General features: G+C 37.3%; 1 protein-coding gene across 1 annotated transcript in view; it reads left to right on the top strand.

Annotated features, from left to right (window-relative positions):
- MTBP (MDM2 binding protein) overlaps positions 1-13,169 on the top strand; it is a gene marked incomplete at its 5' end in the record, with an annotated part of 28,064 nt that overhangs the window by 12,635 nt on the left and 2,260 nt on the right. Inside the window, 7 exons of the mRNA XM_083882831.1 lie at positions 1,199-1,363; positions 1,725-1,818; positions 3,521-3,676; positions 5,932-6,027; positions 8,875-9,141; positions 10,352-10,583; positions 11,686-11,799. Coding sequence (XP_083738957.1) covers positions 1,199-1,363; positions 1,725-1,818; positions 3,521-3,676; positions 5,932-6,027; positions 8,875-9,141; positions 10,352-10,583; positions 11,686-11,799 — 1,124 coding nt within the window. The remainder of the gene's footprint in view (positions 1-1,198; positions 1,364-1,724; positions 1,819-3,520; positions 3,677-5,931; positions 6,028-8,874; positions 9,142-10,351; positions 10,584-11,685; positions 11,800-13,169) is intronic.

The raw sequence follows: 13,169 nt of genomic DNA on the forward strand, positions 1-13,169 counted from the left end.
ACAAAACTGTTTTGTCAAACAATCAAAGTGTGTTGATCACTTTGTGAAGAAATAGCAGGAATTTAAAAAGAAACTTTCAAGTACATCCATTATTATCTGTCAGATAATGGAAAAGAGAGCACTGGATTAGTGTTGGTGGTTGTTACATGAATACTCTGAATTTTTGAGCATAGAGTTGAGATAATTTTATGAAATTCTGTGATGTTTTCCCCAAAATCCTTTACCTTCTACAAAAATTAGAATTCTGGTTTTGGTTTTTCAGGTTTTTAAAATTTTATTCTTTCTTTGGAAAGTCTTAAGCAGCAGAGGAAAACCATGCACTGGAGATTTGTTAGATTTATCATGATGCATCATTCATAATAAAAACTTGAAGGGTCATCCTCCTTTGACTTTTACAAGTTTGCAGAGAAGTACATTTGAGTGCCCTGATTTTTTCCCATCTTAAGTTCATTGAGTCTTTACTCAGTTAAAAGAAAAAGTGTTTCAGAGAGATTGGCTGGCTTACTGAAAATGGCATGCTGTGGAGATAATTTAAGTGTATTATCATTAACAGAATAGCAGCTTAAAGAAAATAAGATTTCTAAGTAGTGTTGTCTCCCAGCCCACACGCCCTGCTGACTTACAGTCATTCTCAGATTCCTGTCTGCTTCAACCCTGGGGCTGGGCCTGCTTTAGAGCTTGTGGTTTAGTTTATTTGGAGTGGGTCACCCATTTCCATCAAGAGACTGAGTAGGAGCAGTTGGGATTCAGTGATTGTCGTAAATCACACCAGAATTACCTGAGCCTTGACATTCTGACCAAAGAGACCAGAACAGGCTCTCAGTTACACTGGAGCCACACTCTTGCAACAGCAGTAGAGACAGGTGGGTGGCAGCTCTGCAGACTGAAGAGTTCTGCCCTTCACTTTTAGTCTCAGCAAGTCCAGGTGTTTGTCTCTGGGGAATTCAAACCTGGATGGACTCTGAAATGCATGTATTCAGAAGTTAAAAGGCTGTACAAACATGAACCACATGTGACTTCAGATATTTTAACTGCTGTTTTTTCACTTGTCTTTGGAATAAAACACCCATGTCTTACTGGTATATACTTGTGTTACTGGTTATTGGGTGGGGATTTTCTTGTTTAATTGTTTTTTAGCAGGCTCCTGTTGTTCTTTGTTACTCAGCAGGTGCAGTACCTTTTATTTTTTCTTTTATAGAGAGAAAGGAATTGACCAAGCAGCCTCCAGTTATTTCTACCAATGAGTTTAAAAGCTTATTAAAACTTACAAGAGAATGTTTTTTGGACCTATGCAGCACTAGTGTTCCTAAACCTGTTCTACAGAAGGTCTGCAATAAAACCAGGTCATGCACTGTGACTTGTGGTAAGTGTTTTAATTTACAAAATACGCTGTTTATTTTCTTTGCATGTTTTTTCATACTGGTTGTCGGTCTTTTACTAAAAGGAGTAAGGTCTTTTTACCAAAAGAGGAAAACATGGAAGGAAAAGTAAAGTAACTTTCTAGGCTTATTTTGCAAACTGAAATTGCCCTTGCATTACCTATTTCCTTTTTCTTCCTTGACAAAAAAATTGTCCAGAAAACATTTCTGATTGCATCACCAGATAGATTTTTATTTATATACTTTCAGAGATATGTATTGAGGAATATCTATATATAAAGTGTATCTGTTTCTTTAAGGAATAAGATTTTTTATTTAGCATCATCCAGCATGTATTTCTTGCAGAGCCTGATTTAATAGAGCCGAATCCATTGGAGTGGCCAGAAAGACACGTTCTTCAGAATTTGGAAAACTTTGAAAAAAACAAACAAAAAATGAGGTAATGATGAAATACTGGAGATTTTCTTTGGATTAGCCATTGAACTAGAACTTAACTATTAAATTGGAACTTTACTATAGAGGAACTTTAGATGTTGATAACCATTGTGTAAAGTGTTTTCACATATATTGATAATTTTTCAAAGAAAATACTGCTTAAGGCTAAAACTATTTTTCTGTCAGTTTCCAAAGGTGTAATTCTTGGCATTTAAAAAAAGTATTGTTTTGATTTTTATTGACCAAATGCAACTGGAAGCTAGCTAAAAGTAGAATAGTTCTAAAACTAAATTACCAAAATGGCACCTTCAGAAAATAGTAGGAAAACATATAAAAGGTTTTGTTTCTCCCAACATGCCTTAAGTAATGGAGATAATTTAGCTGTTTTTGTCAACATGTGCAATGTGTTCTAATCTCCTCATGTTTCCTAAATAGTCAGTACTTAATATCATAAATCAAGTAATTTCGAAGTCAAAGAGCCTATTGGTTTTATGTTTGAAATATATATTTAGTTACGTTTTGCCTTCAGTGCAGTTCAAGGGAAACCCATAGATCTTTGTGTCACTTAAGACAGCCTGTTGATTTCAGTTTAGCTCTCACTTTATAATATAAGACTTGTCAAGGATTGTTTAGATTGGATATTAGAAAAAGATTGTTTACTCAGGGGATGGTTGGGCACTGGATCAGCTCCCCAGGGAAGTGGTCACAGCACCAGCCTGACAGAGCTCCAGAAGAGTTTGGACAGTGCTCTCTGGCACTTGGTGTGACTCTTGGGGATGGTGTGCTGGGTCAGAAGTTGGATTCAATGATCCTTGTGGTTCCTTCCAACTCAGCTTATTTTGTGATTCTGTGACTTAATGCTCTTTGGTAATGCTAATGTTCTTGCTGACAGACCTGCAGAGCCAAGTGTCCGATTGTCCTTTTCCCAGTCACTTCCATCTCATTTCTCTCTCTCATGTACCACAGTTGGCCATGACTTAGATTGCAGTCCTGTATATGATAAATTCTCGCATTAGCTTTCTCATGGTGGCGATATTATTATTATCATCATCATCATCATCATTATTATTATTATTGCTGTAGTTGTTACTGTTATTAATTATTATCATTGTCATCATCATCATTATTATTGGCTTTTTTTCTCAAACAGGCAAAGTTCTTCCTTTTAATTAGCTGTTGAAAAGCTTCCTGAAGAACCTTTCTGTTACATAGTCAGTGTTTATTTTATTGCTCATAATCTGAACTGATTATCTTTCTTGCATCAGGGTACAAAGTGTTGCTTGACAGTAGAAAAGTGGAGAACTTTGATATTCTTGATTGAAGACACTAAAAGAAGAGTAGAGGGTTGCATGCAGTAGTGGCTTTATGGTTCCTTTCCTGTTTGGTTTTTTTTTTTAATGGGAACCAATTTTTGGTCCTAAAATAGAAAAAAAAAGTGAATAATCTTCTTCCCGTGTTATATTTCATAACTAAGCTCTAAATTCTTGAAGAAATTACTTTCTTTAGTCAAATGTTAGAGAATTTGCCCTGATTACCATGAACATTTGTGCAAATGTTGACAAGGAGCAACTTTGTTCATTTTACTTTGGTACTAGTTTAATTGCTCCAGAGTAGCAATGACTTAATATCTTTTTAAATACCATTAGTTTATTTAAAAAAAAAAAAAAAATCTGAGATTGGTCTTTGCTTGCTTCCTTTTTTCCCAGAGTTCCTCTGTTTGGGCATTCATCTGAGCAGTTGTTGGGACACAAAGACGGCCAGCGGGAGTCGCTGACTTTGCTGGATGCTAAAGAGCTGCTCAAGTATTTCACCCCGGAGGGGCTGCCCGTGGGGGATCTGCAGCCTCTCCACGTTCCCAAGCGGTATGAGCAGCAGGATAAACCCACTGAGGACCACACTCAGTGTTGATAAGGGTGGAATGGGAGTCACAGAATGGCCTAACTGGATTTAAGTTTATAATTTGCGACGTGCTTACATCATGTTCCTACCAGTGAAATCAACTGTTTTGGTCTCCAGTCAGCATTGCTGTTTAGTTCTTTCAGAATCTGAAATGGCTGGAGATGGTGATCTTGGTCCTAGGCATTTAAATAACAAAATAATCACCTGAAGCACAAACTAATAGTTACTGGTAGAGCCCTGCCAAGCTGATGCTGCCCTGTGTGTCCATTTTGAAAGAGTATTTCTAGTAAAGCAGAAGCTACTGTGACAGAGCTTTAATTTTTTGGGTGTGATTTCTTGCAGTGGAGGGGAGTCTAGGTGGGAAGACAAAATAAGAAAAGGAAATAGCTGAGCCGGTTTAGCTGTGTTTGTCTCCTGTCATGCTTTTTATGTGGTAAAGTGCTTCTTGAAGGAAATTTATGTACTCTGGTGGGTTTGCAAGTAGTCATTCTTACTGTGTCTGATGGTAAGTATCAGTATATTAACCACTGCTTTTTCAGCAAGGAAGATAGATACATGGAGTTACTGGAGTAATTTTCAGGATCTGAACATCTGTTAGATTTAAGGCCAGACTCTTAGAGAGTCAGTGTTTGTAAAAGCAAAGCCTGTACTATTTGTGCAGTGTGTGCTAGGTAAGCAAGACAGACTTTGCAGTCACTACAATTTTATTTGTTGACCTTTTTAATACAAAATAATGGAAACTATGATGTAATTGTTTGATACAGCCCTTGATCCTTTTTCAGACTTCATTATATGTAATAAGAGTGCTTGTGAGAGGAAAAGGTTCTGTAGTATTTTGGAATTTCTGTAGGATTTTTGAGACTTCTGTGAAATAGTTACTGAAGCTTTGAAACTACACTTAGTATGTTCTGAGCTGAGAATTCAAGCAAATTAGAAAATATGAAGTAAAAAATTTAGGATCTCCTAGTGGGTTGTTAATGAGTGCAGAAGATTAAGAATTTTGGCTAAACTATTTTCCTTCCAACTAGTTGTGTGAGAAAGAAGTGAATATTTTTTCACTACAAAGATCTGGTTTTTTTAGTCTTTGATTTTTTTTTTTTCCAAAGCCTCCAGAGAAGCATTATAGCATAGAATACCTTGAGTGTTTTGAATTACTTGCTTTGAGGTACAGATGAGTGAGATCTGAATTTGAATTGAGTCCAGCAGAAGGAACACTGTACTTTGAGCTGCTCACTCCCCCAGAAGATGCTCTGACTGAATTCTCTGGAATGATGAGGAGCTTTGCACAGTAGGTGATCAAGGACAGTGAATACAGACCCAAGGATCTTCCTGACCAACAGAGTGATTGAAGAGATTTTGATAGAGGCTAGTGAATTAAAAGCATGCTCACTTGTATTCCATGTTTCAGCTTAGGTAGAAGTTTGATAGATTACAGTTTAAGCTGGCAGTCCTTCCAAATTCTCATCTTGCTGGATTCAGTATCACATCTTTCCTGGATGTTTTTCTCAGATTATTCCAGTGGAAATGGTGCAGAGGCAGTTCTATATGAATAAAATTTGAAGCCATGTGTAAGTTTCAGATTCTGTTACATCTTGCCTTTGTCTTTTCCCTTCTTAAGAGATAAATGTCAGGGTATGTTGAGATCTGGCAGCAAGATCTTTCTATCTACCTTGTTATGCCTTATTCTGTTGAAATACCTTCAAACAAGTACACTCATATGATTTAGCTGCAGGGAGTTACTAGCTGGAATTGAAATATCCCAGGAAACAAGCCATTAGTTCTGAAGTCTGAGAAAGGTGAGTGTTGGGTGAGGCAACAACTTAAAGCTAAAAGGAAGGAATTCACTACTTACAGTACATGATGAGAAATGGGAGGTCACTTCCCAGTTCCTCTCAGTTCATTCTACTACTCAGGTGTCTCATTGTGACATTGTGATATTTGCCTAGTTTTATTGGTAAATGTTTTGGAGCAGTGACCTTAACTGTCTAAGAAATGTCTAAGAGCTTCTGTAACAATAATATCTCAGTAGGAGTTAGATGAACTTATATTCTCACTTCAATACAGATTTAATTTTCCATTGATGCTTTATCCTAGGGGCTTAGCTGCAAGACATGCTGTTTTGGTCTTCCTATGTTAAGGCATTTGTTTCTGATTTTTGGAAGTATAATTTATCCTGATGGTAGCTGGTTAAAACAGAGCTTTATTTTTCTCCTTTCAGTGAAAATGCATTTCTTTTGACACGAGAGCTTACTCCTCGAAAACTCAGAGGTTTGCCTTTTGAAAAAGCAACTAGATACCATTATCATGGACTTGAGTAAGTTTCCTGGCTTCTTTTCCCAGATTTATTTTTTAGTTTTGAGTCTAGATATAATTAGAAGTGTTTCAAACAACATGTTAAGGGTAGGTTAATTATGGTTTAAATGTCACTGGTTTAAATTGCAACATTCCTGCCTTGATGGTAATGTAAAAAACATTGAAGGTCTTTTTTTCTCAGTTGTGCTGCTCTATCTACTCTCACTGCCCCTGAAAATTCTAATTCAGAACTAAAAATGGCCAGGGAATTAGGATTCATTAGTACATATCAAGTTCCTAGGGAAGCACATGCTTTAAGTACATACATAGTTTCTGCTTTGATATTTAATTGTAGACACTTTCAGACTAATAATCAAAAGGTTTAATGAGACCTGATGTGATGCTGCTACCTGTATGTTCAGGGAACCTGAAAACACCGGCAGGCAAATGTTAGTGGTAACGACATTCAAAAGGATCCATATGGTTGGGACTGTTAGTTAATCTCAGCCAGCAATAGCTATTTGTCAAAGCAAACAAATGGGCAATCTGTCACATCATGTAGCTGTATAAAAATAGTTTAGAAAAATACAAATATTGACATTGAGGAGAAAAGGAAAAAGGCTATAGGAATGCTCGAGTAGATAATTAAGCATAACTCTTCCATACAGACAGTCTTAGTGCAGTATCTGTTAAGAAATACCAAGCATAGTTAGTTCAGTTTTTGTGCAAACTTCTGCTGCCTCCTAAAATCACATTTTCAGATTATCAGAATGTGACTAACAATGCTGCTGGTACTTTTTTTTCCTATCAATTTTACAAATAGTTTGGTTAAGCCTGTGTTTAATATCTAATTAAACCTGGTAATTTTAGCCAGGTTCTCTAGAGCAGTGAAGCACTCTTATCTGTTTAGTTATCTGTTTTTCTAAATGGTAACTCATGAGCCTGTTAGTCTTTTTAGATTTGTAATAAGTGGCACAGAGAGGGTAGAAGTGGGTAGAAAAGTAGAAATGCATATGGTAGGTGTAAGAAGAAACAACTTCTGTTGTCTATTGCTATGTGGTATCTTGCTGCCCTGCCTGACCTCAGCAAGGAGTGTGCCTGAGATTTCAAATTAGGCACAGCAGAGCTTGAGCTGTTTCTTCTCCTAGCAAAATATGACAGATACAGATCAGAGGGAGACCTGGGTATTGTGGAGAGGAGGAAGATCCTGACAGTTTAGTATTTCAGGAGCAATGTGCTTAGCAGTATGGGAAGGAAGCAGTAGAGTGAGAGGTAGTGTATGACCAGTACATACTGTAACAAGAGTATTTTGGTTATGGGGCAGATGTGTTTGGGACTCTGCAGTTTTCACCTGCCCAGATGCTGTATTTATATTTGGAGCTAAAGTCTTGTCAAAAAAAACAAGGAGTAGCAGTTACCATAGAATGGTTTGAGTTGGAAGGGACCTTAAAGATCATCTAGTTGCAGCCTCCATGCTGTGGGCAGGAACACCAGCATCCCACATTTTCTTCCCCAGAGCTGCTCTTAATTAATTTTTCACTCAGCCTGAGTTTGTGCTGGCATTGCCCTCACCCAGGTGCAGGACCTTGCACTTGGCCTCGTAAGGTTGGCACAGGGCCACATCTCAACCTCCTGGATTGCCTCTGCCCTATGGATTGGTCCTCTAACAGATTATGGGAGTGGCTGAAGCCCCCATGAAGACCAGGACTTGTGAATATGAGGCTGTTCCTGTTTGTGATTAAATCAAACTTTTGGTGTAGTGAACATGTGCCAGACACTTGCATGCTGTTTTGCAAAGAGAAAGCAATTGCCATTAAAGCAGTGACTAAAATGGCAATTTAACATTTTTATCTTTGTCAGGTATGTGACTACTCAGGGGACTGAGAATATAAATAAGAAAAATTAAATACCTTGAAATTTTTAAGTTAAGACAACTTACTCTCTTATCAGATAATGAATATGTCTAGTGGAAAATCTTCCTCAACTGTAGAAATGGATTCATCAAGCAGTTATTAGAAAAATTAATTTCTCCGTGAATATGAAAATACTCTAAAGAAAGTGGAAACACCAGAACAAGCAATTTAACGTGACTCCATGTTATGAGATAAAAGTAAAGAATGTCTCTTGCATTCCCTGAGAGTAGAAAACATTGCTGAGCAATTTGAAGGGTGGGCTGAGCAATATCTCACACTACTCAGAACAATTTGTAACAAAGAGGCTGAAACAATACAGAATTTACTGTTACAGGATTTCCCTGCACTACAGTAAATAGTGATGAAACACTGTTCTCATGCAAGGAATCTTGGAAATCATTTGCACCAAATAAAAGTAGTTAAGATGCATTTTGTGTTATCTCATGTGTATGTTTCAATGAGTTAACATTGTTCATTTGTTATCTTTCAGCCCCACAGTACTTAATACAGTTTTTTCTGTTGATTTTGTTGATTAAACCACTTATTCACTGTTGTCAATAGGAAGCTTGTGCTTGTTCAGTGGTACTTTTTTTTTAGTACTTAAAAAATGGGAATCTCTCATACAGCAATGTTTATCTCAGAGCTATAAGTTGCATTTCAAAGAGACTGTTCAAGGAAAAAATTCTGCTAATGTCCATGGAAATCTTACAAGAACAGGGTAAAGAGTTACAAATAATATATAGTTCAGCTTCTTTGTTGGAGTTGGACTTGAGTATAGCAAAATCCACCAGGCATATATTAATTTACTGGGCTGTTAAAAGTTGTCTTTCAGAAAATACACCACTTCAAACAAACAAAAAGTTTTGGAGTTCACATGACTGTCAAAAGTAAGTTTTTCTGATTGTAATAAAACAGAGAGTTTCTCTCACAGGTTTCTCACCCAATTTCAATTTTAGATATTGTCTAGATAACAGAAGAGCCTTGGAGAGAGATGTGGGATATGCTGAACTTCAAACTCGTCTTATTCGCTATGAAACTCAGACTACTTGCACCAAGGAGTGCTGCCCTGTGCCACTTGTCTTGAGTCCTCTCCCATCTCCTGCAGTCTTGTCAGAGCCTGGAAGTGTCCCTGATGGAGAGTCTTTACAAAGTGAATTCAAAACAGAGACATCAAGGCTAAAACACAGATCAAAAGACCTGGATTACTTTTATCCCAAGAAAAGGTAATGCACTGAATAAAATGCATCTTTAGCGTGAAATGTTTCTGTACTCTCTTGTGAACTGCATCTTTTCTTTCATCTCAAAATGTTTTAGTGAAGCTATCTAGACAAATGTTCTAGTTGTTTAATCCTCTTCTGTAGGTTCATTTTTTTCCTTGAGCGTGATCTCTCATCGATAGCATTAGATTAATCAAAACCATGCAGCACAGGCACACTTTATTTAACAGATTTGGGGTTATATCTTGCAGTCTCAAGTGCCTTTGAAAAGATGACAGCCTCATCTAGGACTGAAACAGTCAGTGCTCCTGCACTATGAATAAACAACTAAAGGTTTAGAAAGCCAAGGATTGTACAAACAGAATAATTGAATTTCTAATCCAAAAGACTGCTGGCATAAGGTGACCTACCAAAATTCAATCTTATTGTCAGCCTTGTTTATTAAAGTCTTTTCTGGAAGTTTAGTTTTTAAGATTTCCCTTTGTACCTTGTCCTCACTCTGAAGATGCAAGCTCTGTCACTGGAAAATAACTGCTAGGTAACAGTATTTCCAAATTCACTTTTTTACTGTAATGCTTCAGTTCTTCCTTATTTCAGTTTGATACCCCTTGCATTCTAATCACAATAAGCCTTTAACAGAGGTCTGGTTTTAGAAATATGTGTATCTTTTTGCAGCTTACTGAATAGTTTGAAAAGATGATGTGATTATACTTAACATTTTGTAAATTGGAGTTTGGAATTACTAATGCTCTTACAGTTGAAGGATCAAGGATTACAATGTTCCCATAGAATTATCATGCCCAACTTCCTGTAGTTAAAGATGAGTTGTGACATTCCTATAGGGCCAAAAGAAATTAGATTGTTTCAAGAAGTTTTGTCTTATTTTAAGATTGAAGGCCAATTCTCTTCCTAAGAGTTTTATTTTCTTAGTTACCCGATTGCTTAAATTTGTTTCTAGATCTTTTTAATCAGAGGTGCAATGTATCTATGAGCACAGAGCCCAATCCAGTCAGCAGAGTGTTCTTCTAATACAAAAAATTTTACAGACTAGAATCCTGTCTTCCTGTCAGCTGTTTTCAGATGTTGTTTGCAGGAATGCTCAGTGCTTACTGTTCTACAGCAGCAGCCTCTATAGCAGAAACAATGGCACTTAGAGAGTCAGTACAAAACCTGAAAGTTATTTTTATTGGGGTTTTTTTGTTATTATTCCTTCTAGGCTTACCAAATCTGAGAGCACAGACTCCCTCCTGTCTCAGGCAAGTGGAAGCAGCAGGAGCCACTGTGCAGTTGCTGTGACGAGGAAATGCTCCGAGAGATCAGTTTCTGTGGCTGCAGCACCATCAAAACCACCCAGCCAAGCCCCCAGAGCTGCCACCAGGGCTGGCTCAGCTGCAGAGCCTGAGGCCTCAAAGCCAGAGAAGGAATCCAGATCCCAGAAACACACAAGGGTAAAAATCTACTTTGTTCTCGTAGTGATGAAGCAGCTGTTTAACTTCTTTCCGAGGGACTTGATTTGTAAAAACTTTTAAACTCAAGGTGAACTATCTTCATCTCTATTTGTTATTGAATTTCGTTCTGTTCACTTGTGTATGTGAATCCTGAAGGCACTGAGGAGAGTGCTGCAGAAGCAAAGACTGAAAAAGTGTGTAAAGGAAAATTTATCATGCCCAGGGAATTAAGGCTGAGAGAGATAACAATGAGGAATAAAAAAGGTGGAAATTAATATCAATTAATAGGAATTATGAAATATAGATGATTAGTATAAAACCTAAACACACCAAAGAGATATATGTGCCAGAATGGTCAAAGGCATTGTGGAGGAACAGACTTCTGAGAATAAAGAGATTCCAGTAGTTCTGTAAATCCATTAAATGAGATAGCAGTTAGATAATTTGGTGGAATAATGTTTAATTAATAGCTGTGCATATCAGGAATGCCTCTTCTAAAATACAATACACAAAACTGTTTCTGGCTTGCTGATACTAATATTAAATTAATCCCAGGGTACAAGGAGAATACTGCAAGAATGCTAATGTACTGTCAAAAGCAAGTTGGAATGGTCCATGGAAGCATACATTGGTGTCACTGATTCAGACCTACAGCAGAGTTGTAACATCTCTGATGTAAAGAATGTCAGAGGAAAATTTCTAATGACACTTTAGTGTCAGATTTTCATTTTTTTTAAAATATGTATGCATCAAGCAAGGGAATATCAGGATAGCAAAAAGTGCTCTTTTTATATATATTTGGAGAAGAAAAAAACCCAACATTATATTGGCTTCTTTTTTTTATCTTCCAAGCTCTGTGTGAATATTCACTGATCCTTGACATATAAGTATTTTCTTAATTTTTTTCAAAAGAGGGAAATGGAAATAGATTGGTAAATAACTCTGCTCAAATTCGGCCAGTGAGCTGTTTGCCTTTGGCAATAGATTAAAGACAGGCAAGATCACAAAATGCTTTCTGTTTTGGGCTTTTTTGCTTCCCTTGGACAATTTTTTGTGTCAATAGTTGGGATGAACTTCTGAGTGTGTTTCTTCTGTTTCCAAGATGCTGAAGGAGGTGGTTGCTAAGACTCTTCAAAAACATGGAATTGCAGAGGATCATAAGTGCTTTGCATCATGCAGCCAGCGTCTATTTGAGATATCAAAATTCTACTTAAAGGTAACTAGAAGACACACTCTTACAGTTCTTTATTCTTAGTTAAGTGAAGCCACTCCTGAATAAAACTTGAGATAGCATGTGGGATATTCAGAGTTGATTAAGCTAACATTTCTCACTGGTATGTTAGTAATGTGTAGATTGTATGGAGAAACCTTCGGATTTGTGAAATGCAGAAGGTAGTTTTACAATATATTTTGGTGGGGTTTGCTTGTTTTAAAACCTAAACCAGTAGCATTTTATACCCAGTGAAATAATATGCTAAAGCATGGGCCTGTTAGGTCAGGTCACTCTTAGAGCTGCAACAGCTAAGAAAGCAATAGAGTATCTCCCAGCTGTAGCTCTGACAGCTCAGCTTTTCCCTTGTTCTGAGGTTGTTGGCTCAATAAGTAACTTACAGAACTGACTCAGAAATTGCAGTTCCATGACATAATGTGCTCTGTTATCTCACATACAGGCTCAGCAGCACCCTGTAGAATTGCACCAGCCTCATGTTTAGGGGGAGATGAGAGTTCTTTCCACAATAGCTAGGAGACTGAGTCAATGCTGAAGCCCATGTTACTTGATCTGAGCACAAATTTGACTTAATTACAGTATGGAGTGATTAAAAGCTATTGCTCACAAACTGAGCTGCTGTTCTGTTCATTTGCATGTGTTTAACCTAGCACTAAGGGTGAACCAGCTCAGTTTAGTCAACTTCAGTAAGGGTGCTTTAAGCTAAATGAATGTTGAACAGGACTGGATGCTTACACAATCAGAACATCTTGCTGATAAGCACCAACTTCTTAAATAACTGGAACAAAGTCATGCAGTTATTCTGTAAGGGCTCCCAAAATCTCCCAGAAATATGCCCTGAAGGAAGATCATCTAATCCAAAATCAGAAAGGGCTGCATGGAGGAGTGTGTGAGTAGAGCAAATCAGGATTTGTGGTTCCATTCCAAGTAGAAAAGGAAAAGAAAGAATATGGCAGTGATCCTGTCCTTCCTGGAGAGAGGTTTTAACACAGGATTTTGTTTTCCTGGACTGTCTTGCGGCTCCAAGTCTGTGGGAGTCCTTTGAATCATTTTATGTGCTGCATAATTCAAAAGCATGGTAACATTTTACTCTGGAGACAAGTAGTAAATTAATTTTCTTTCTCTTCAGGCAAAGTTTTGTTCTTGCTTTGTTTAAAAGAGTGGATTAGGTTGGACTCATTAAATGGACTTCAAAACAGAAAAGCCATTCTAGATTTTTCCCTTTTCTGCACTGATTTTCTTTTCTGATGTCTGCTTCTCTGTTCTTTGCCAGAACTCTGTATTAGAGGGTAAGCTCACATCTGATTTCCATGTTTATATAGAAATAGGATTTCAGTCAAGACTTGTAAGAACTTTGA

The sequence above is a fragment of the Zosterops lateralis genome (genome assembly GCF_965231275.1).
Source record: "Zosterops lateralis genome assembly, chromosome: 1".
Lineage (NCBI taxonomy): Eukaryota > Metazoa > Chordata > Aves > Passeriformes > Zosteropidae > Zosterops > Zosterops lateralis.